Source organism: Oncorhynchus mykiss, chromosome 28 (genome assembly GCF_013265735.2).
Source record: "Oncorhynchus mykiss isolate Arlee chromosome 28, USDA_OmykA_1.1, whole genome shotgun sequence".
In the NCBI taxonomy this organism is placed as follows: Eukaryota; Metazoa; Chordata; class Actinopteri; order Salmoniformes; family Salmonidae; genus Oncorhynchus; species Oncorhynchus mykiss.
Window position 1 is genome coordinate 8,971,890 of NC_048592.1, and position 24,611 is coordinate 8,996,500.

Below are 24,611 nucleotides of genomic sequence, written 5' to 3' on the forward strand. Positions count from 1 at the left end.
ATTATTTGATCAGTTAAATTGGCTAACGTTGCTCAACACGTTCCTGGCGGAGTGGTGCCAGGAAAATAACCTCTCCATCAACGTCAACAAAACAAAGGAGCTGATCGTGGACTTCAGGAAACAGCAGAGGGAGCATGCCCCTATCCACATCGACAGGACCCGCAGCAGAGAAGGTGGAAAGCTTCAAGTTCCTTGGCGTACACATCACTGACGGTCCACCCACCATCAATCTGAAATGGTCCACCCACACAGACAGTATAGTGAAGATGGCGCAACAGTCCCTCTTCAACCTCAGGAGGCTGAAGAAATGTGGTTTGGCCTCTAAGACCCTCATAAACATTTTCATATGCACAATTGAGAGCATCCAGTCGGGCTGTATCACCGCCTGGTACGGCAACTGCACCGCCCACAATCAAGGGTTGCATCACCGGGGGCACCAATGCACCAATGCATCACCGGGGGCACACTGCCTGCCCTCCAGGACACCTACAGCACCCAATGTCACAGGAAGGCCAAAAAGATCCTCAAAGACTTCAACCACCCGAGCCACAACTAGGTTCACCCCGCTATCATCCAGAAGGTGAAGTCAGTACAGGTGCTTAGGGGTGCGAAGGTGAACGGCAAGGCACTGGAGCGATGAACTGCCCTTGCTGTCTCTGCCTGGCCGGCTCCTGTCTCTACACTGGGATTCTCTGCCTCTGACCCTATTACGGGGGCTGAAACACTGGCTTACTAGTGCTCTTCCATGCCGTCCCTAGGAGGTGTGCGTGGTTTGAGTCATAGACGTGATCTTTCTGTCTGGTTTTGCGCCCCCTCTTGTTCGTGTGGTGGAGGAGATCTTCGTGGGCAATACTCAGTGTTGTCTCAGGGTAGTAAGTTGATGGTGTGTTGATGTCCCGATAGTGGTGTGTGAGCTGTGCTTTAGAGAAGTGGGTGGGGTTATATCCTGCCTGGTTGGCCTTGTCCGGGGGTTTCGTCGAACGGGGCCACAGTGTCCCCCGATCCACCCCTGTCTCAGTATCCAGTATCTATGCTGCAATAGTCTATGTGCCGGGGTGCTAGGGTCAGTCTGTTATGTCTGGTGTCCTGTGTGAATTTAAGTATGCTCCCTCTACTTCTCTCGTTCTCCCTGTCTCCCTCCCTCCCTCCCCTACCAGAGGACCTGAGCCCTAGGACTACCTGGCCTGATGACTCCTGGCTGTCCCCAGTCCACCTGGTTGTGCTGCTGATCCAGTTTCAACTGTTCTGCCTGCGGCTAGGGAACCCTGACCTGTTCACCAGATGTGCTACCTTGTCCAGGACCTGCTGTTTTTGACTCTCTCTTTCTCTCTCTACCACACCTGCTGTCTTGACCTCTGAATGCTCGGCTATGAAAAGCCAACTGACATTTCCTCCTGATGTGCTGACCTGTTGCACCCTCTACAACCACTGTGATTATTATTTAACCCTGCTGGTCATCTATGAACGTTTGAACATCTTGAAGATCAATCAATATTTATATATTTCTTAATTACATTATTACTTTTAGATTTGTGTGTATTGTTGTGAATTGTTAGATATTACTGCACTGTTGAAGCTAGAAACACAAGCATTTCGCTACACCAGCGATAAAATCTGCCCCCCCAAAATTGTATGTGACCAATATCATTTAATTGTATTTTATACCTTAATAGAAAGTTACTCAAGTAGAAGTGAGTCAGCCAGTAAAAAACGACTTGAGTAAAAGTCAATTAAAATGTTCTTGTTTTAAAAATGTATGGTTAGCCAGGCTCACACCAACACTCAGAAATTATGTACAAAATATGCATTTGTATTTAGTGAATCCGCCAGGCCAGAGGCAGCAGGGATGACCACGTGTTCTCTTGATAAGTGCGTGAATTTGACAATTGTCCTGTCCTGCTAAGCATTCAAAATGTAACAAGTACTTTTGGGTGTCAGGGAAAATGTATGGAGTAGAAAGTACAATATTTTCTTTATGAATGTAGTGCAGTAAAAGTAAAAGTTGTTAAAAATATAAATAGTAAAGTCATGTACAGATACCCCCCAAAACTACTTAATCAGTACTTTGAAGTATTTTTACTTAAGTACTTTACACCACTGGGTAGCTAAAGGTAAATGAATAAAGTAATAGTGTGTTAATCTGAGTCTGAGGCCATGATCTTCTAAATAATTGTGGCGTGTCTACCTTTTCACTGGAACTGAATCGTAGCATCGTATAACCAAAAACACCACTTCCTGTACTCTAGAATCGAGTGTGTAGAATAGTGTGTGTATAGTGCGTATATGCATGTCTTTATACAGGCCTGGTTTCAACCACAGGTTACATATCTGATAGTTTGTTCTCAGAAAAACAAAACAAATACAAATACATAATAATAAGAAATTGTGACATACAGGATGTGCGTGATGAAGACAGACTGACAGATTAAAACCTTTTCTTTCAGAAGCATTTTTCATGAAAGATTACCTCGGCCTAACTGGTCAAAGTAAATCCAGTAATCGATGACAGGGCCCGCGAGAGAATGTGTACAGCTGTTGTTTCAGCCACAGAGCTCTACCGTTAGACAGTGATACAGCCTAGCTGATAATAAAGTGCCACACAGAAAACGTTTGCTCCTGTTCTCACACTGTCTTCTTCCTTTAAACCACTGAGTTGCTTTTCATTATCGCTGCCTCCGTCTCCTGCTAACCTTTCTCTGGTCTCCATGGAAAAGATAGGAGCATAGTTTTAATGTAGAAGGGTTTCCTCCACTGTGGGTTGTGTCAGGCTAACACATGTAGCCTACCTAATGGTGGATAACATGTGTTAACCACAGCTAGTGGGACCCTCTACTTCTGACACTGGCGAAGAAAGGAACAACAGTAGGAGTCCTAACTTTTCCCCTTCTGACTGACAGACCACAGAGAGCCTCTCCATCACTTCTTACTGAACCACGTAGACTACACACACACACACACACACACACACACATACATACAGTACATACACTACACAAACACAGAATACTGGAACCTTTTCACTGCACTGGTAACGAGACAGGATAATGATGTCACTGATGATGACAACAAAGCAAAACTACAGATACAGGTACAGTAGAAACCAATGACTCTGACTCCGAATCAAGACTGCCTCTCATTCCTTGAGAGAACAAGACATTCCCAGTCTCAAACAAACTCTAATTGTAAAATAAAGACATCACTTAAGAAATGCATTAAAGGCAGTCCTAATCATCGCTACCAACAATGTAGTAGCAACAAATTATTGTTTTCTAATCTCCCTCCAGAAGTGAGTGCTTTTATGTAAATGTTTTTCATGAATAATCAGAGTCAAAATGAAGGTACAGTTTGCTTTAACTGTCTTTCAAGACACCCAAGGAGGGTACTGTACACACATGAGGAATTATACAATAATATGGTAATATTAACAGATGCTTTTATCCAAAGAAACTCATATCGCTAAGTTAGCAACATACTGTACATTGTGTGACTTACACACAACCATACACACTAAATAGTATTCATAGTGCACAGAACGATGTGACTTTACAGAGGTGGAAACAGAAATGGAGGTGTTGTAAGTGGCTGTACAGACGGAAGGGGAAAATCCGCTGTGGCATACTAGAGCATTCGCTACACCTCAAACACTCATACCTACTCCACAGCAGCCCCCAAAACCCCTCCGGTTAACAGAGAGACAGCGTTAACTTTCTCTCTTCCCACATGTAGTAACCTATTTAACATCAACCGCCACTGTTAGTGTACACCACGCGCTAACCGGTTGCTCCACCGGAACTCCAGCCATGTTTTACTGTGTACACCGATACAGTTGAAACAACTCCACAGCTTTCCCTCTCTCCTGGAGCCATTGAAATGGATAATTCTAGAATGAGTCTAATTCTAGAAAGCACCGTCTGGTTCTGACTCCACGGTTGAAAGACAGAGGTCACTAGATGGCCATGCTAAACTGTCACGTTCTGTCACGTTATGTCTTTGTTTTAGTATGGTCAGGGCGTGAGTTGGGTGGGTTGTCTATGTTCGTTTTTCTATGATTTGCTATTTCTGTGTTTGGCCTGGTATGGTTCTCAATCAGAGGCAGCTGTCCCTGATTGAGAAGCATATTTAGGTAGCCTGTTTTCTATTGTGTTTCGTGGGTGATTGTTTTCTGTTGTGTGTCTGGCACCAGCCAGAACTGTTTTCGGTTGTTTCTCTTTTTTATTTTTGTTGTTTCCGTGTTCATTTTAATAAATATGGACACATACCACGCTGCAAATTGGTCCGATCTCTCTTACTCCTCATCAGAGGAAGACGACGAACATTACATAAACTGGATAATAGTGTCAATATGGTCAGATTTGATGAGTAGGTACTAGGTAGAGCTTGTTCTTTATCAAATAGGGTAAGAGGTCAAATTCACGGTAAGGTTATAGTTCAGGTTTGGGGTTAATAGCATTTGTGTAACATGTGTGTCTATCCATCTGTCCTTTCTAGCATGGCCTGATGTGACGATCATGGAACTTATGGGCCATATAGGTAATTAGTTGTGGAACAAAGTGACTAATATCCACAGCTAGAGGTCAGCAGAAAACATCACTTTTAACATCAATACCTGCTTTTCTTAACTTACCCCACCTAATCATTGGTATGCGTTGCTTTTATGTCATTTTTTTCACTTATTGTATTGTAAAGTGCTGCTCATCCATTGCTAATATCTAGCGCGCACCAGGGTGATGCATGGCAGCCATCTTGCACCAGAACCCTCCCCACATGTTGGCTATCACATTGGATGACAGAGGACAACAAATCGGCCATTTAAAACTATTATTTTATTAAGAAACATTATACATTGTTTAGGCATACTGGCAAATAGCCAGAAAGTTAACACACAATCACAATCATCAAATTCACTGTGGAAGTAAATTCGATTGAATCATTCATAAATATATAAAGATATTCATTAAAGTGACAAACGTTATAATAGCTGCATATTGAAAATATTCAAACATTCAAAGTCAATAGTCGGCTGTACTAGGAACTGGAAAATTCTCTCTCCCTCTACGTCTTGTGGTGAGTTGTTGACCATTGAGAAGCAATTTTGGGGTGGCGAGCTGAAAATGTTGTTTTGTGAGGGTTGTTGTTGGCTGGTTGTGCGATAGTGGTGGTTGTAGTAGAAGTAGTAGTTGAGGTGATGTGATGTTTTTGCAGTGTGTGAGACTTGTTCTTCTCGTTCAGGTACTGCATGGTTTTCTGTGCCCAGGGGTTGGAAGTGTCAGAGCAGATTCGTAGGCCTTTCACTGTGACAAACCTGGGGAAAGAACAGGTTTAAAAAAAACTATTAGACCAGTCACAATACGCGCTCAAAACAGTCATGCTTTCTATGAACCAACTGTCTATCTGGGTATAATGCATTCATATACTGCATTCACAAAGGATGAAATAAGTAAGGGATAATCAATGGAAAATGAACAATGTGAAAAGTGTGTTCCACGACCCGCTAGCGGAGTGAAACTAACCTTCCACAGTTGCATTATTTTCCAGAGAACGCATAGAGCCCCGAGTTGATTATGCCTTTTATACCATGGCTATAATTTAACACATTTGCCGCTCGAGATGTGTTCATTTGCAGGTAAAAAAGTGTTCAACATCCACTGACGTAGCTAGCAAGTTTACTCGACAGCTACTGTAGTTGCCTTGGTAGTCAAACAAACAGAGTTGCTAGTTTAGCTAACCACACCATCAGTCCTAGCTTGCTATTCTTAATATCGAATTCAACAATGCCAATGATGTTATGAGCACTTACGTCACTGCCTTTATGTTACACATGGCTGTGTCCTGTAGGTAGTAGGAATCGATCAGGTTGCGGCGCACTATAGTGCCTTTAATCTCCAAACAGCAGGAGATTACTGATCCACCGGCTACAAGAGAGAGAAGAGTTGTATTGTCATGTTCATCATCACCATCATCCATGTCCACTGTACTTATAAAGCATGACAACATTTTCTTCCTCTTGAATTTCCATCGTCATCAATTTGCTTCCTATGCTAAGAACAAACATCTTGAGTGGAATCTAACACTATCTAACCAAATGCATGATCACAGAACACACACACACACCTTGAGCCGAAGTGGTGGACATCAGTAGAGCGGTGGTGAAGAGAAGCGGGAGAGCGAGGAGGGCCTTCATTCTGCCTGTATCACTGACTCTGAGTCTGCAGTCAGATGTGTCACGCTCACCAGAACTGTAGCTCTTTTTAAGCCCACCAACCTCATACGCAGAGACACAACATACCCGTATGCAAATACTTTTCCTACACTCAGAGAGCATCACAGACGGGTTTCCTCCCACAGAACCCCCTAACCATGAGGACTGTCTCCCCCGCTATCACTTTCTCATCACTGGTGACTTAGCGGGTTTCCATAGCGGTGGTGAGTGACACTACTCTAGCCATATATTTCTAGTTCTAGTACTGAGAGGCTGGTTTAATGCATGTCTATGTGGACACAGAGGGAAGCGCTGTGTTTTGGTTAAGAAATGGCATGATAACATGCCCGACTGGTCTCTCAGTATTAGTGAGACAGTTTAATAAGAGGCCCATGTAGCATTTGAAGCTAACCACAAGATAGGTTGAGAATGCAAGGGAGGACATTTTCAGAGGCGTCACATCCAAATGGAAGATGTGGCTTGAGTGGGACGCCAAACAATTCCTACGCTAACCCTGACTGACTGTGCAGTACTGTACTATTCACACAGTAGTGGCAGAAGTGTGGCAGACACTGTTAAAATGGAGACTTCAATCTGTCACTGTGTGAGAATGAGTTAGTTACCACAGGGGTAAAATGAGAAGTTGCCAATGATCTTTTATTTTTATATCAAAGCTTTGCAGCAGTAAAAACACCTGTAAAATCAACTAATATCAAGCCGAACACATTACTGTTATAATGTATTTATCTTAAACTGATTTAGAAACAGTTTACTAGGTAATAAATGCATTACAAAAAAAAAAAAAAAAAAGTAAATAAGCATGTTAGTGTTTGTCATGTAAATACTGTTTAGGTCCAGTTTGAACAATCCAAGACTGATCTGTCAGATGGCAAGGATATTTCCTCAAAATATTCTGCTAGGCCATACAAATACTGTGGTGATTGTCCAACTCCTATAATGATGGTATGCACCATGGTGACCATCACTTTGAAGGTAAACTGACCAGGAAAACCCCTAGTCATATTATTTGAGAGTAATGCTCATCACTGACCAGATGAATCCTGCGTAGTCGAGATGTGTTTTCTGTTGCTGCGGGTTCTGAGGTAAAGTTAAACCTGATGAGTGGAGCTACTCATCTCTCCGAGCACAGATTGTTTAGACCTCTCTAAATAACACACACACACACACACACACACACACACACACACACACACACACACACACACACACGCATGCACACACACCGTTCCATTGGTTATGGTATTTCTGTGGCCGCGTGTTCTTTATACTCCTGAAAGTCCCTTTAACGTTCTTGGGACATTGTGTCATGGCCCCCTGGAGGTGTTTGACACGTGATGGTCCCAGGTGCCCCAAACGATTATAAGTAAAGTCATTAAATGGTATGGGGGTTATAAGGTAACTGTTATAATGTTCAGCTAAAATAGTGTAAAATCTTCAATCAGTGACTATATGATTGCATTTGGCATGATCACTTCACACTGACTTTTCAATATGACCCCACATGGGTTTGAATTTACAACCTCTGGACTTGGGGTGGACTTCCTGCTGGGCCACCAAAATCTGTCAAATTTCAGAAGTTTCCCTACACATTCATCAGTGGTTCACCAATCAGGGCCTTAATGGGCTTGGCAACAGTAAACAAGGACGATGTGTCATGAAACTAGGGTGCGTGTGCCCTGGGTAAAATGTTTGTTTGTTTGTTGGTAGAACGTCTCTTTGCGACCATCAGGTGACGTCCCCGGGAGCGAACCGGGGACTAGACAAAAACCTCCAGGGAACCATGACACAACATCCCAAGAACGTTCAGGCGCCCTCCAGGGGACAATGACACAACGTCCCAAGAACGTCCTAAAAACGTCCTCGGGGACATTCCCGGGACCAACCGAGAACTAGACAAAACCACCAAGGGACCAGGACACGACGTCCTGACGACTTTAGGCCGACTATTACGTGACATCACAGGGTCGTCCTAACGAACTCATTATTGTTTGCAGGGGTCATATCTGAAAGTAATTGTTATCACTGCCCAGATGAATCATTGGTTATTTTTAGAGATGCCTTTTCTGTTGCTGTGGGTTCTGAGTCAGGGTTTTATCTGATGAGTGGAGCTACTATTCTCTGATAATTTACACACACACACGCGCTCTTTCCACTGGTTTATGATGTGTTATGAAGTGTTCTTAACACAGGGCCTAGGTGTGACATGGTAAGAACAGAAAGGTGATGGGGGCTGAGGGAGGGACAGGAAGAGAGTGAGAGAGGTGAACAAAAGACAGGGGCTTACAAGAAAGGAAGTAGAGGTAGTGTTGGTGGTCTACTCAGTCATTCCATCAGTGTTTGCATGAGATAAGTTGCAACACAACCACTGTACAGTAAGAAGCATTTAAAGTAGCTGCGGACAGAGATTGATTGTGTGTCCTATTCGTACGGTTCATGCAAATAAGGCAGACACCATCAATAATAAAAATAATTATAAGTAATAATAATACAATGTAGACAGTTAAAATATAAGTGGCCGAGCATGTATGCATAGATCTGTGCAAAAGACAAAGAGGAAGAGAGAAAGAGAGAGCGAGAAAGAGAGAAAGAGAGAGACAGATCTGTGACTGACCCAAAATTAAAATGAAGGAAAGCTTTGACTATGTACAGACTCAGTGAGCATAGCCTTGCTATTGAGAAAGGCCGCCGTAGGAAGACATGGCTCTCAAGAGAAGACAGGCTATGTGCACACTGCCCACAAAATGAGGTGGAAACTGAGCTGCACTTCCTAACCTCCTGCCCATTGTATGACCATATTAGAGAGACATATTTACCTCAGATTACACAGATCCACAAAGAATTCGAAAACAAATCCAATTTTGATAAACTCCCATATCTACCGGGTGAAATTCCACAGTGTGCCATCACAGCAGCAATATTTGTGACCTGTTGCCACGAGAAAAGGGCAACCAGTGAAGAACAAACACCATTGTAAATACAACCCAAATTTATGCTTATTTATTTTATCTCGTGTCCTTTAACCATTTGTACATTGTTAAAACACTGTATATATATATATAATATGACATTTGTAATGTCTTTATTGTTTTGAAACTTCTGTATGTGTAATGTTTACTGTTAATTTTTATTGTTTATTTCACTTTATATATTATCTACCTCACTTGCTACCTCACTTGCTATATTATCTACCTCACTTGCTTTGGCAATGTTACCACGTTTCCCATGCCAATAAAGCCCTTGAATTGAATTGAATTGAGAGAGAGAAAGAGAGAAAGAAAGTAAGACAGAGAGTGAGAGAGAAAGAGCAGAGGTGTCGTCTAACCACAAACATGTACTGTAGGTGAGATAAGTGTGTAGGAGAGACTGGAACACTGTAGTCCGTTATCACAGCCCATGTGTTGAAAAGTACACACTGCACGTTGCCCACACACACACACACACACACACAGACTTCTGTTCCAAGCCCGAGGGTTGCTCTCCGGTTGAGAGACAAAGAGAGTATAGCCTCAGGGCTAGTCTATGTTAATGTGCCTCCAGGATATATTAGCTAAGTCATATTTAATATACTGTTCCGTCTGTATAGGGATTCCTATGGTGGGAGAGGCATTGGGACACTCTGACCATCACTTCCCCTCTCTCTCTGTTGTCCTTCCCTCCATCACATTTTTGTGTGCAAATGAATGGGTAAGCATGGAGATAGTCATTTCCAAACTAGTTCTCTTTAAGCCATGTTCTGGGCTGAGAGAGGCCTATCTACAGATAACTTAAACTCCTAGCCAACCTGAATGTAATGAAGGTTTGATGACAGGTTGCACATGATAGTCAGAAAAGGGCAGAGAAGTAAATAACACAACCAGGTTTGGGGTTAATTCCACAAATGCAATTCTAGTTCAATTCCCCCTCATTGTAAATTCCATTTAATTCAATTCAAATTCCTGGTCAGTCTCTGAATTCAGTGATGATTAAATTCCTCCACAATTACAATGTTAGGTGCATTCCAAGAATTCAATTCCCAATTCAATTCCCCAACAATTACACAAATTCCAATTCCTTCAGCCATTCAGGCTGATCATGTTAGCTATACTGGCAATATATAAATCCATGTAAACATGACTTATATTTGTTTTATACTAGGTGGAATTTTAAATGGAATTAGAATTGACCCCAACTGGACAGACACTGGACCCAACTAGACAGACATCAATTAAATAATAATATAATCATCATCATCATAATATTATAATATATGCAATTTAGCAGATGTTCATAAACTCGTATGGTTCATAAACTTGTAAGGGTAGCTCAGGTTCATAAACTCTGTCTATCAAAGACAATTTGTAAAAATCCAAATAACTTCACAGATTGTCATTGTAAAGGGTTTAAACACCGTTTCCCATGCTCGTTCAATGAACCATAAACAATTAATGAACATGCACATGTGGAATGGTCGTTAAGACACTAACGGCTTACAGACAGTAGGCAATTAAGGTCACGGATATGAAAACTTAGGACACTAAAGAGGCCTTTCTGCTGAAAAACACCAGAAGAAAGATGCCCAGATGCTAATCTGTGTGAATGTGCCTTAGGCAGGCTGCAAGAAGGCATGAGGACTTCAGATGTGGCCAGGGCAATAAATTGCAATGCCCGTACTGTGAAACGCCTAAGACAGTGCTACAGGGAGACAGGACGGACAGCTGATTGTCCTCGCAGTGGCAGACCCAGTGTAACAACACCTACACAGGATTGGTACATCCGAACATCACACCTGCAGTACAGGTACAGGATGGCAACAACAACTGACTGAGTTACAACAGGAACGCACAATCCCTCAACCAGTGTTCAGACTGTCCGCAATAGGCTGAGAGAGACTGGACTGAGGGCTTGTAGGCCTGTTGTAAGGCAGGTCCTCACCAGACATCGCCTATGGACACAAACCCACCGTCGCTGGACCAGACAGGACTGGCAAAAAGTTATCTTCACTGACGAGTCGCGGTTTTGTCTCACAAGGGGTGATGGTTGGATTCACGTTTATCGTCAAAGAAATGAGCGTTACACCGAGGCCTGTACTCTGGAGCGGGATCGATTTGGAGGTGGAGGGTTCGTCATGGTCTGGGGTGGTGTGTCACAACATCATCGGACTGAGCTTGTTGTCATTGCAGGCAATCTCAACGCTGTGTGTTACAGGGATGACATCCTCCTCCCTCATGTGGTACCCTTCTTGTAGGCTCATCCTGACACGACCCTCCAGCATAACAATGCCACCAGCCATACTACTCTTTCTGTGAGTGATTTCCTGCAAGAAAGCAATGTCAGTGTTCTGCCATGGCCAGCGAAGAGCCCGGATCTCAATCCCATTGAGCACGTCTGGGACCTGTTGGATCGGAGGGTGAAGGCTAGGGCCATTCCCTCCTCCATGAGGAGGAGATGCACTGCAGGACTTAATGCAGCTGGTGGCCACACCAGATACTGACGGTTACTTTTGATTTTGACCCCCCCTTTGTTCAGGGACACATTATTAAATTTCTGTTAGTCACATGTCTGTGGAACTTGTTCAGTTTATGTCTCAGTTGTTGAATCTTGTTATGTTCATATAAATATTTACACATGTTAAGTTTGCTGAAAATAAACGCATTTGACAGTGAGAGGACGTTTCTTTTTCTGCTGAGTTTATATATTAATAGAGAGTTACCTAAACTGAAGTAGGTGAGAGGTTCACACAGCCAAAGGAACATTAGACAAGATCAGTCATTGACACAGGCTTTGCGAGACAGCATCCGACATCACATATTACAGTCTTTTTTAGCGTACGCTGAATTGACAAAGATGTTCAAATAAACCTAGATGTAAACTAAACCCAGCATGACATTCCCAGGTAAGGGATCGGTCAAGCTCTTACAACTTGGCAATGACCAAACTCTGGATTATGAATGGGGAAAAAGCAGAACTTCTGTTGTTACACTCTCTCTTTCCTTTCTAATTCATAAATGTAAGACGTTCGCAATAGCTTAAATTACATCTTCATTCAGATAAACGGATCTGAATGACTAAACTGCTGGTAAAGTCTAGGCCTACTTCTGCTTTTCATGAAGGGGGAATCACAATGCAGAACTAGAGAATAATGGCGTTTTCAAACATGAATTCAAGACATTTGGTCATTTGTCTTTCACCATTTCAGGGTGCACTTTATCTGAACGTTTCTATTATTCAACGACCACAACAACACCAAAAAAACACCTTGCCCAATGCAGTCTGGAGACAGGCCGTGCCCTGAAAGGCATGACTACCCAACCCATGGGTCCATACATGACTCAAAACCCACACCATCTACCTGTTTCCTGTCACACCAAACTCATATGTAACACAGACACAGAGCTGTCTCTAAGGAAATCAATGGGACGGATGCATCTCAATAGCTTTAGGCAATACGTTTCTGCATATACTATGAGTTGCCTTTTTATCCAAAAAGGCATATTTTCGCTCAATTCCTATCTTTGCCAAAAGTGCAATCTGAAGTACAGGAGAGTGCAGTCTGCACACTGCAAAAAGTCATCATCGATATTCCCTGTTGTGGTTAACCTTTCTGCCTGATAAGATGCTGGTGAGGGTAAGAAACTTCCCCTAGTCCAGGGATGAGCAACTAGCCGCCCACCGACCATCTGAAAGCCCTCGGATCATTGGAATTATTTATTTTTTACACAGTCAACTTACTGTTGAGAGTTAGATTAGTAGAATACACAAGGTGCAATTTCGTAATATGGTTGTGTATCAGCTGTTTTTCTCTTGTTATGTCAGTCACTGACAGTCTATCTAAACTTGTTATTATGGTCGAATTACTGACCTGGCTAAGAAAACAAATATTTTGTCAGTCTCACTCCGATATCAAATTAAAAACTGCAAACATTTCTCTCCGGCTCATGTTCCTCTCTGCCCCATGTCAAGATGTGTAGAATTGCAGCAAACTTGTTTTAAAACTGCAAATGAACGCAAAATGATATATACAGTGGGGCAAAAAGTATTTAATCAGCCACCAATTGTGCAAGTTCTCCCACTTAAAAAGATGAGAGAGGGTTAGGGTTAGGGTTAGGGTTAGGGTTAGTAATTTTCATCATAGATACACTTCAACTATGACAGACAAAATGAGGAAAAAAAATCCAGAAAATCACATTGTAGGATTTTTTATGAATTTATTTGCAAATTATGGTGGAAAATAAGTATTTGGTCAATAACAAAAGTTTATCTCAATACTTTGTTATATACCCTTTGTTGGCAATGACAGAGGCCAAACGTTTTCTGTAAGTCTTCACAAGGTTTTCACACACTGTTGCTGGTATTTTGGCCCAGTCCTCTATGCAGATCTCCTCTAGAGCAGTGATGTTTTGGGGCCGTTGCTGGGCAACACGGACTTTCAACTCCCTCCAAAGATTTTCTATGGGGTTGAGATCTGGAGACTGGCTAGGCCACTCCAGGACCTTGAAATGCTTCTTACGAAGCCACTCCTTCGTTGCCCGGGCGGTGTGTTTGGGATCATTGTTATGCTGAAAGACCCAGCCATGTTTCATCTTCAATGCCCTTGCTGATGGTAGGCTTTGTTACTTTGGTCCCAGCTCTCTGCAGGTCATTCACTAGGTCCCCCCGTGTGGTTCTGGGATTTTTGCTCACCGTTCTTGTGATCATTTTGACCCCACAGGGTGAGATCTTGCGTGGAGCCCCAGATCGAGGGAGATTATCAGTGGTCTTGTATGTCTTCCATTTCCTAATAATTGCTCCCACAGTTGATTTCTTCAAACCAAGCTGCTTACCTATTGCAGATTCAGTCTTCCCAGCCTGGTGCAGGTCTACAATTTTGTTTCTGGTGTCCTTTGACAGCTCTTTGGTCTTGACCATAGTGGAGTTTGGAGTGTGACTGTTTGAGGTTGTGGGCAGGTGTCTTTTATACTGATAACAAGTTCAAACAGGTGCCATTAATACAGGTAACGAGTGGAGGACAGAGGAGCCTCTTTAAGAAGAAGTTACAGGTCCGTGAGAGCCAGAAATCTTGCTTGTTTGTAGGTGACCAAATACTTATTTTCCACCATAATTTACAAATGAATTCATTAAAAATCCTACAATATGATTTTCTGGATTTTTTTTCTCATTTTGTCTGTCATAGTTGAAGTGTACCTATGATGAAAATTACAGGCCTCTCTCATCTTTTTAAGTGGGAGAACTTGCACAATTGGTGGCTGACTAAATACTTTTTTGCCCCACTGTATATATATATATATATTTTATCCCAGCTGTCAAGAGGAGGGACACTGAAATGTTTTGCTCATAGTGGGGGGGGGGGTACACAGACCCGCGAGCGACTGGCCCTGATTTTTTGTGTCCCCTACCCCTATCAAAGTTGCCCTTCCCTGCCCTAGGCCAACGAATTGGTTTGGTTTCAGGGAACGGAAAACTCTCCCTCTTTCTTCCTCTTTTCAGTTTCCTGCTCTGACCGCAAAGGACCGATCTGGATGGTGGGAGGAAGGATGGGTGGGGGGAGGGCGGGAGAGGAGGAAGGAGGGCTGTGAAATGTGTGCAGTCACAAGCACATGATCTCATGACCTCACAGCATGCCCAAACATATCTGTTGACATCCTCACTTGTGGCCCCCGTCACCCCACCCCACCCCACCCCACCATGTCACACATACACATACAAATACATACAGTGTCGTATGGCAGTATAGAAAAATGTGCAGTTGTTAAGTTGCTAATTCCCTGCTATTCTACACATTTTGAGTAGTGCATACACACACACACACCCCAAGTACCTACCACAGCACAGTGGAAATCACAATCTGGTCACCCCTAGCCCTGGGTTTGTTTCATTTCAATGGACTAGGCCCGTGCAAATTCATGTCCCTATAAGGCTCATGAAAGAACCATCCCCTAACCTAAATCCAACATAAATTCTACATTTTCCAACACTAGAGAAATCCATAGGCCTGAATCCATCTAGTCAGTGGCCTGACCATCATTTTTTCAGAGTTTCATTCAATAAGCACACCATGGTCCTAATTACACAATCTTTGCAGGAAATTGTCTGACTAAGCAGAAGCACCCATGAGTGTCCCCCCGTCCCCAGTGACCTCTGCCAACCCCATCCTCGCTCTGAAAAAATAAAAAACAGATCCGGACGGACTGAATCAGGTTCCTCATTTTAGGGTTTAAAAGCTGAGGACCTGGTCAAGAAAGATCAGTCATCTCCTCTCCTCCAGCCGGTTCTAGCCTTCTGAATCAGACAAGAACACAGTTGTGAACACCACCATAGCAACCATGCAGCTGTGCTACGGACCAATGGCGTGCCTCGCTCTCTTCGCTGTCATTCTCTCGTTAACAGCCACTGACACTGGTAAGTACAGTCTGCTACTGTAGTGAATTTGGGGGGTATAGCCCTTGCAGGACTTGAACCAACAACTTTGCATATGTTCATCCAACAACTAAGATTATGCCAAGAGATCTGTAAACCCTTGGCAAAGTTATTGGTTTAGCCCTATTTTTGTGTTTTATAAACTCTGTAAATACAATATTTTCTGGAATAAAATCAGTTATTACAAATTTGCTGTACTAGAGGAAATTAGAGCGGGGTGGTGGTGGTGGTGGGTTAAAACATGTTGTACTAAACCACATATGCTTCTTGAACTCTTCAGACGCCAACAAGGTTCACAACTGTTGCACAAAGGTCTCCAAGCAGAAGATCACCGTTCCCATCATCGGCGCCAGACTGCAGAAAAAGGCCCTCCCCTGCGTCAACGCTGTCATGTAAGAACCTCTCCATCCCAACAGAACACCGAACTTCACAAATCATAATGTATTAAGGCCCACTTTTACAACCTCCAGACAGACGAATGAGTTAGGACAAAAGAGTAGGACAGCTGTCTCAATGTTGTCATCTTGTGTTCTGCACAGCTTCGAGACCGACAACGGAGAGACCATCTGCAGCCATTGGAAAGTGTCCTGGGTTCGAAAAGCATTCTTCCAACTGGAGTAAGTCCTCGACAATATAACCAATGAGTGATCAATAGTCAGTCCTATTCATTCATATACATAGTGTAATACTCCCTGTAGGCTAATCCTGTAATATTCACAGATTACATACTTTCATGGCTGGCTAGAGTAGGTGACTTGCATAAAGACCTGTACAAGCGCCATAGGAGAAAAGATTGGATGTAAAATAAATAAATGGTTGATGGAAAGTTGAAATGCTTACTTTTGCTGCTGTTTCTTCTAGGATGGCCAGAAAGTCACTGGACACACAGGTCCCCACCGCCAACTCCCCCACCACATCCCCATAGAGGACGCTCTTCACCATCATCATCATCATCATCGTCACTCGCTGAACTTGAGGGATAGCGTTGTTTAAACCTGTAATTGAAAGGATAAACTATTACATTATTTATGCTAAAGAAGGTACATGTAAAGCCATCGAGATAATATGAGAGAAACTGGTGTATTTATTATTTATTGCCAGTTGAAGTATTTATTGGGTGTTTTATATGTAGATTGAATGGCTTTGTATGAATTGCAGTTTGCTATATGCTATTAACATTTAGTTAATTCATATGATGTGCATCTTAAAGTCAAAGGTCAACAGCCTATTTTCAAGTTGAAATAAACTGGAGATGTAAGAATTTATGTCAAGTATTTATACCAAATAAAACAACTGAATCCTTTGCTATCCCATCTTATAATCAATCCCCTTAGTCATTTCGTTAGAAACATGAGTCCTGCGTATTGTACATTCTCCATTTGCATGGGTTAAGTGGCTTCACACTCCCATTCATTGCTTCATTCTGAACCAGATTTTGGCTGAATCGCCTCTACTTATAGATTCTTGCCGCCACCGGGCGGATTCAATTTAGCATTGCAGCTACATACATTCAACATGTATGGACCTTTCCTTATTTCATCTCTTTCATTTCACACTTGACTTCGAAGCTCCATCAGCTCCTAGGGTTTGCGTTACAGTTGATACAATTACGTTGGACGCCTAAACGGAAATGAAAGCCAGCATGTTGTGTGACCTGCTGCACTGGTGTAGATGGAAGGGGGGATAGAAAGTTCCTAGATGTATGCACGATCTCGCACTCCACTGGCTCTTGACACGCGACATTCGGACGTTTCCTTTCAAAAAAAATCCGAAGCTCCAAACGGACCTTTTCTAGTCATTTGCTTCCCAGCTAACGGCATTATTAACGTTTCACCTGGAGCCTGTCTATCAAATGAGGTGACACGGAGGTTTGATGAGACATTGAATGGCGTTAGTTAGCTACGTTAGATGTTCGTGTCATTCGGTAAACAAGTCGAGCGAAATTACGCAAAATAATCACGAGTTGGAACCGCTAACGTAACGTTACCTAGCTAGCTAACGTTACTCGCCGAACTGTTGGCCAGCGGCTAATCAACTGCTATCCTAAATGTACTGTACTTTTGTATTCTTGACAGGTGCAAACTAGCCACGGTAACATAGTGTGCAAGATGGGGATGTCGTTGTCATATCCACTGGTGAAAGAGCCAGAAAGTTATGTGGATCCTGATCTAAACGAAGGTAATGGCGTCAACAACCGTTAGTAGCTCAAATGCTGAATGAATAACCTGTGCATGGCTGGTGTACCATTCTTGTTTCCCAACGCCTCACCAGACTCCGACGAGATGAATTTCGCAATGGAAATGCATGAGATTAACCTGAGCTACACATACGACATGATCCAACAGAGGATCCGCTCTATCAAGGAGTCCGCCAAATTTGACAGTGAGTTTGGACCTCGTAATATTTGTTGTAAATATCCTATCAGAAATACTCGGGCTCCCAAGTGGCGCGGTGGTCTTTGGCACTGCATCTCCGTGCTAGAGGTGTTACTGCAGACCCTGGTTCGATCCTGGGCTGTTTCACATCTGGCTGTGATTGGGAGTCCCGTAGGGCAGCGCTCAATCGGTTGGGAGGTAGGAGGTCATTGTAAATACGATTTTTTTCTTAACTTACTTGCCTAGTTAAATACAAAAAAAAATAATGTTTGACTTTCAAGAAAAACATATTGGTCAAACTCGGGCACAAATTCCTGTTAGCTGCATAAAACTACAATCATTGAATAATCTTAAATCCCTGTTAGGTGCATAATGCTAACCGGTTAAATTGGATTACTTTTCTCTATAATTTAGCCTATCAACAGGGTGGAACTGTATGGATTAGACAAACAGACCATCATCAAACATGGGAAAATAGATCAAACTGAGTATATATACACTATATATACAAAAGTATGTGGACACCCCTTCAAATTAGTGGATTTGGCTATTTCAGCACCCGTTGCTGACAGGTGTATAAAATCAAGCACACAGTCATGCAATCTCCATTGACAAACATTGGCAGTAGAATGGCCTTACTGAAGAGCTTAGTGACTTTAAACGTGGCACTGTCATAGGATGACACCTTTCCAACAAGTCAGTTTGTCGAATTTCTGCCTTGCTAGAGCTGCCCCGGTCACCTGTAAGTGCTGTTATTGTGAAGTGGAAACATCTAGGAGCAACAACAGCTCAGCCACGAAGTGGTAAGGCCACACAAGCTCACAGAACGGGACCACTGAATGCTGAAGCATGTAAAAATCGTCTGTGCTCGGTTGCAACATTCACTACCGAGTTCCAAACTGCCTCTGTAAGTAATGTCAGCACAAAAACTGTTCGTCTGGAGCTTCATGAAATGGGTTTCCTTGGCCGAGCAGCCGCACACAAGCCTAAGATTACCATGCGCAACGCCAAGCATCGGCTGGAGTGTTGTAAAGCTCGCCGCCATTGGCCTCTGGAGTGATGAATCACGCTTCACCATCACCAACTTCATGGCAACATTTTGGGGAAGTCCCTTTGCGGTTTCAGCATGACAATTCCCCCGCACACAAAGCGAGGTCCATACAAAATGGTTTGTCGAGAGATTGGTGTGGAAGAACTTGACTGGCCTGCACAGAGCCCTGACCTCGACCCTATCAAACACCTTTGGAATGAATTGGAACGCCGACTGTGAGCCAGGCCTAATCGCCCAACATCAATGCCCGACCTCACTAATGCTCATGTGGCTGAATGGAAGCAAGTCCCCACAGCAATGTCCCACCCAAAAAAATAATGGCACTTCCTGGACTTGATGTCATTGTGAGAAGGGGCTGTTTTCTTAAAGGAGAATTACTACAAATTACTACAAAGTAACAGGGTGGAAAGTGATATCAGGGACACACAGAAAATGTTAAATACAAATATAATAAATACAATAATCATGAAAAAAATATATAATTTGATGAGAGAAATTTTAAGGACTATAAAATAATGAAGAAATACAGCCTTAACAGCCAAATGCTCCATCTTAACATAGGCAGGGCAAACCCATGTTGGTGAATTCTGGTATATCATCAAATAAGTCAATCACAGCATGTTTTTGGATTTAATTCATTTTTAAAATTCCATTTATATTCCGAAAACCTTAGTTGAAAATGATGCTGTTGCTGATCTTGTTGACAAGCCGATTTTAATAAATAGCCCAAAGTCACAACAGTTTTGAAGTTCCAATTCAATAACCACAATGCAGAAACAGTTTGATATATTGAAAACCTAAACATTCAAATGTATTATCTACACATACATGTGCAACAATAGTAATATAATATATATTACTTAGATCATTTTTTTAACAAGCACCTTGTAAACTACACACGCACCAAAACCCCTGTTGTTTTGACAAAAGTGACAATATATTACTCATGTTGATCAGGGGGGGAATCAGGTTGTACGTGCTGTTGAAACTAACACAACAACAACAACAACAAAAAACATGGAAACTGGATATATTTTTTTACAGCATGGATTAGAGGACAACCTGCAGAAGATGGACAGCTACTTTTCAGTGTTGAATTTTTGATAAGGGGGTTGCCAAAACGAAGAGAAACACCACTGTTTTGTCAATTACTCCTATCGATATCAAGTTGATTTCAATAGAGCGAGAGGGGATAGGTTGCACATTCTGTTCACTAGCACAACTCAAGAATCATTTGTATTTCCCTGGTAGAGGACAATACGTGGAAGACGAGCTACATTTTGAACTGTTTTGCTTTTTGATTGACGTGAGTCACCAACGTGGCAAGTGTAATGTAACATTGTTAATCACTCATATCACTACACATTGAAATCAATAGAACGGACCAAGCGTTTGGGTAGTATGTGCTGGTTTAAACGTACATTACATCAAGGCCGTACGGAAACTTGGAATGACCTATACGTGGTTGGTTTGACGAGAATTTGTAGAAGGCTTCTATCTATATTTTGGAATGGGCGGATGTTGATTTCGGGAGGCTGCAATCACGTAAGAGGGAACAAATCACCTTCTCTGATTAGTTAACTTCAACGAATCACAACCCGCCATAGGATATCAACAGTGACAATGGTTGGTTGCTGTTGAAGAGAGAGTTTGAATGTCATATCCGTGTATTGGTGTGTGGCCAGCGACTTTTATAGAGAGACCGTCCCCGAATTATCCGTGGTATTTGAGAAATCAAATAATAGCTGCGTTCTAAGTCCTGCGACCCCCCCCCGCTGCCCCTGACATAAATCAGCAGTACAAAACCAAAGATATTGATCGGTTTTAAGCAATTGATATTGTGTCATCATGTTGCCTATAAACTTTTCTACTAACATCACCAATCTGAAGTCAAAAAGGATCTGTACAGTGTGTTCAGAAAGTATTTACTACTTGTGGGGGTTATTTGGCCTGCTGTGTTTTTTATAAATGTAACCCGTATGTCTGCCTGCGTGTAGAGTACAGCTACGACTGGAACACCAGTGTGTTGGATCTGAAGGACGAGTTCCCCCACTGGACAGCTGATGACCTGCTCAACCTGAGACGGCAGTTTGAGATTTTTGACACCAACAAAGACCGCCTGCTGGACTTCGGCGAGTTGTGAGTGAACGTAGTACACGCCGATGTGACTTTTGATGTCATGTGGCTACTCGGTGGTATTTAGCTCAGGCCTAGGGGGCTGTAGGTGGCAGCACACGCACACAAATGCCATCTACAATAACGAGGTAGGTCTACTAGTAGTCTTATTGTGAGTCGTGGTTTTAAACCATCACACTTGAATAAAGTGGCTACTGCGAGCACAGACTTACCTCCCTCTACCCCCTGACAGTTGCGCTTCTCTGAACATGGTCAACGATGCATCAACTATGGAGGCCAGGAAAGAAATGTTTAGTAGAGCGGACAAGGACAACTACAAGTCCATCAACTTCGAGGAGTACCTCCAGGTAGAGCACATGTAATGGCGCTGATGGGAAGTCTCTGCATCTACTTCCAACTCGGACCTTGTTGGCTCGTCTTGCACAACAGAGGATGAGTGTGTCCCCGTTTTCTTTTGTGTCTCGGCCTACATTGTGATTATACCGGTCTGCGTTGTAACTGTGTTGTGTCCCCTCCAGCTGATGTATGACCTCAAGCAGGGCACGCCGGTCCCCAAGCCCCTCGAGAGCGAGGACAACAAGGACACGGCCACCGGTGACATCATCTGTGAAGTGGCCCGCATGGACACCTTCCAGCAGATGTGCTACGGGGTCTTCTAAACACAAATACACACTCCTGATGACATTATGGATTTGTTGTGCCTTAACTGGGATTGAGGAAATGACATTGTATGAATTGGCTTTATATAATTCAAAATGATTAAATATACAGTTATTTTTTCCCCAACCTCTTGGTTTGTCTCAGGTGATCATTTGAAGTCGTGATACAGTAATGTGACTCAAATAAGTAATCAAGGCTGGCATTATCTCAAATAATTTTTTATTTCTGCCGACCTTAAAAGAAACAAACGTTCAACATTTAAATGTAGAAAAAAATATGATTAATTGAAGCCGTTGACTTTACTAGCTTATATTGTGGATTCAGAGGACCCCTGTAAGCTTAAGCATGAATCGAGTACTACAGTCATCAACAACAGCAAACATCAGAGCTAATGCAATGCATTATATTTCAAATAATAGCTGCATCATTTCACCACATTACTGAACGTTTGGGATTACTGGTGATGTGGCTGGATGTTCCTTTCAGATCGGGGTGGTGGGGGGGGTTCCCGTCACAGTCTTGCTGCTAGACATCTTCTTCAGTTCGGAGCTGCATATGACACAGAACATGAAACTCAGGACATTTTGAAGCAGACTCGCATGAATTTCTTTCTTTAGAAGGCAGTCACTTGTACATGAAGACACTGGGTAAAACCTGTACGGCAAGTTCGATTGACATCCAGTCTTGTGGTTTTGGTGTATTTTATTTTTCCAAAGCCAGGACACTGGTACTTTTCAGCTGACATTTACATACCACGGGCTAACTGTGAACTTTAACACTTCACAAAGCAACTGTTGTGATTGTGCAGAGGTTGTTGATTCTGTTCTTCACAAGTCCTCACTGTCAACACTAGCTATGGAAACACAATATCCTTAGTGTAACGTCAAGGAGTACACACTAGTGTAACATCAAGGAGTACACACTAGTGTAACATCAAGGAGTACACACTAGTGTAACATCAAGGAGTACACACTAGTGTAACACTGGTGTTCCAGTTGAAAGGCAGCATGTGTGGTCTTATTAAGAGAAGTGTGTTTGCGTACCTGAGACGAGCCAGAGCCTTCCTCACCCATTCGTCCTTAACTGTGGCGCACACCTTTTTGTTCTTCGAGGTGTAGAAGCTACGACAGAAAACACACCATACATAAGCGTGTTTGACGCCAATGTTTGTAAACAATGTAAAACGATATAGCCTCAACATGGTTAAAACCACTTTTTTTATATATATATATATATATGTCGTGGATAGTCAGTCCTTGCGTCCATAGCTCTGACTATGAATTTGAGAGTGGTTATATTTCTCCAGGCCCCTCCCTCAGCTTTTTACCAAAACAGAGGCGGGTTCCCGCTTTGTTATTGTTTAAATTAAGGACTGTAGTTTATACCCTTGACCTCATAGAGATGACAAAATATGAGCATACATTCTAAGATTATGGTAACGGTGCGTGTGTGTGTGTGTGTATACTTTGTTCAGGGCTTACATGATAGCGTCGATGTTGCACACCTCCTTGGAGCGCTGTAGTTTGTAGCCTTTTATCTGCTGGTCGGGTATAGGCTTCTCCTGGTACTCCACACAACAGTAAAGTCTCCTAGGACCGTCTGAACACATGCACAAACATCAGTCAGCCACATGCCACACACACTGTAATCTATTCTGTGAACTACAATGCTAGTCTTCTAATCTGATCCAACCTAACCAACATGACCCCCAAAACAGAGTTGGCAGGTCTCACAGCTAGACCTTATCAGACATTGGTAAAACAAATAAGTGGTACATGTACATGGGCAAAACTCTTAAACGGGTAAATTGGTTACCAGGTAAACTTACATGCAGCTGAGGTTGAACTGAACATGGTCCCAACACAGCAGAGAAGCAGGATTGTCTCCAGGTATGTGGGAGCCATGGTGATGGTAGACTAGAGAAGATACACCAAACACGCCTACGGACTGATCCTATATACCCCTACAAACAGGTGTGTGCATGTGAGTGTGTGTTTGTTGATGATTCTGATACATGTCAATCATGTCCTTCACTCCTAACCTGTGGTTTCTAAATTGAGGACAGGAAGCCCATCTCTGCACGATGGCTGACAGAGATGCGAACATTGCCTGTTCCCATGACCCGTTTAGTTTCAGGCCTATATCAGTTGTTGCACTGGTTGTCGCTAATTTGTTCTCAGTCGTATAACCTGGTTACGGTCATATCATAGGTCCACACCTAATGTTGCTTGAATGGTATGTGTTTTGACTGATATGCATACAGTAGTGACCGTACAAATCTAGGGACTTCTGCAGGCTCAAGGCCAACTCAGGCTCCCCTCGACTTTTCCCAAACAGAGCAACATCACCCCACATTGGCATAAAAAAAGGTGTTTGGCTATCATGTCTGATGAGTCCAGCATCTTTTACAAGCTCAGAATAGTCAGTAATAATATAATGAGGGCACAGGAGGTTGGTGACACCTTAGTGTGGCAGGTAGCCTAGTGGTTGGAGTGTTGGGCCAGTAACCAAAAGGTTGCTGAATCAAATCCCTGAGGTGACAAGGTCAAACATCTGTTGTTCTGAACCAGGCAGTTAACCCACTGTTCCCCAGTAGGCCATCGTTGTAAATCAGAATTTGTTCTTAACTGACTTGCCCTGTTAAATAAAGGTTAAATAAAATAAAAACATTGGAGAGAACAGGCTTGTGGTGATGGCTGGAGCGGAGTAGATGGAATGGTATCAAACACATGGTTTCCGGTTTGATGCCGTTCCGTCCCAGCCATTATTATGAGGC

General features: G+C 42.8%; 4 protein-coding genes across 5 annotated transcripts; 2 read left to right on the forward strand and 2 right to left on the reverse strand.

Moving 5' to 3' along the window:
• Positions 1 to 4,809: 4,809 nt before the first annotated feature.
• On the reverse strand, positions 4,810 to 6,267 carry LOC110508274 (eotaxin). Its single transcript, XM_021588700.2, has 3 exons — positions 6,112 to 6,267; positions 5,798 to 5,912; positions 4,810 to 5,302 (listed from the first exon to the last, which is right to left on the reverse strand). The coding sequence occupies exons 1-3, from the start codon at positions 6,179 to 6,181 to the stop codon at positions 5,053 to 5,055; spliced, it is 435 nt and encodes a 144-aa protein (XP_021444375.1). The 5' UTR covers positions 6,182 to 6,267; the 3' UTR covers positions 4,810 to 5,052.
• A 9,192-nt stretch (positions 6,268 to 15,459) lies between these two features.
• On the forward strand, positions 15,460 to 16,655 carry LOC100136057 (CC chemokine). Its single transcript, NM_001124367.1, is given in 4 exon segments — positions 15,460 to 15,595; positions 15,894 to 16,005; positions 16,153 to 16,230; positions 16,475 to 16,655. Coding segments are annotated over 4 exon segments (330 nt in total). The 5' UTR covers positions 15,460 to 15,519; the 3' UTR covers positions 16,539 to 16,655.
• A 343-nt stretch (positions 16,656 to 16,998) lies between these two features.
• si:ch211-122l24.6 (uncharacterized protein LOC557261 homolog) lies at positions 16,999 to 21,961 on the forward strand. Of its 2 annotated transcripts, none has more exons than XM_036966818.1 (6): positions 16,999 to 17,130; positions 17,689 to 17,791; positions 17,885 to 17,995; positions 21,037 to 21,178; positions 21,408 to 21,522; positions 21,694 to 21,961. In XM_036966818.1, the coding sequence occupies exons 2-6, from the start codon at positions 17,722 to 17,724 to the stop codon at positions 21,832 to 21,834; spliced, it is 579 nt and encodes a 192-aa protein (XP_036822713.1). In that variant the 5' UTR covers positions 16,999 to 17,130; positions 17,689 to 17,721; the 3' UTR covers positions 21,835 to 21,961. The 2 variants fall into 2 exon arrangements, with proteins under 2 accessions (XP_036822713.1, XP_021444654.1); XM_021588979.1 differs by lacking the exon at positions 16,999 to 17,130 and adding an exon at positions 17,239 to 17,470.
• A 71-nt stretch (positions 21,962 to 22,032) lies between these two features.
• LOC110508456 (C-C motif chemokine 20) lies at positions 22,033 to 23,857 on the reverse strand. The gene is made up of 4 exons (XM_021588982.2): positions 23,664 to 23,857; positions 23,317 to 23,434; positions 22,879 to 22,956; positions 22,033 to 22,384 (listed from the first exon to the last, which is right to left on the reverse strand). The coding sequence occupies exons 1-4, from the start codon at positions 23,737 to 23,739 to the stop codon at positions 22,318 to 22,320; spliced, it is 339 nt and encodes a 112-aa protein (XP_021444657.2). The 5' UTR covers positions 23,740 to 23,857; the 3' UTR covers positions 22,033 to 22,317.
• Positions 23,858 to 24,611: the final 754 nt, after the last annotated feature.

Bases quoted from the DNA above. Each gene is read 5' to 3' on its own strand.
- LOC110508274 (XM_021588700.2), bottom strand. From the start codon at position 6,181: ATGAAGGCCCTCCTCGCTCTCCCGCTTCTCTTCACCACCGCTCTACTG. The intron at 5,913-6,111 runs GTGTGTGTGTGT...TCTCTCTTGTAG, and splicing joins GTCCACCACTTCGGCTCAAG to CCGGTGGATCAGTAATCTCC. The intron at 5,303-5,797 runs GTAAGTGCTCAT...TTCTTTCCCCAG, and splicing joins TGTAACATAAAGGCAGTGAC to GTTTGTCACAGTGAAAGGCC.
- si:ch211-122l24.6 (XM_021588979.1), top strand. From the start codon at position 17,312: ATGTATGCACGATCTCGCACTCCACTGGCTCTTGACACGCGACATTCG. The intron at 17,471-17,688 runs GTGACACGGAGG...TATTCTTGACAG, and splicing joins GAGCCTGTCTATCAAATGAG to GTGCAAACTAGCCACGGTAA. The intron at 17,996-21,036 runs GTGAGTTTGGAC...GCCTGCGTGTAG, and splicing joins GGAGTCCGCCAAATTTGACA to AGTACAGCTACGACTGGAAC.
- LOC110508456 (XM_021588982.2), bottom strand. From the start codon at position 23,739: ATGGCTCCCACATACCTGGAGACAATCCTGCTTCTCTGCTGTGTTGGG. The intron at 22,957-23,316 runs GTAAGCCCTGAA...TTTCTGTCGTAG, and splicing joins TGCAACATCGACGCTATCAT to CTTCTACACCTCGAAGAACA. The intron at 22,385-22,878 runs GTACGCAAACAC...TGTCATATGCAG, and splicing joins AAGGCTCTGGCTCGTCTCAG to CTCCGAACTGAAGAAGATGT.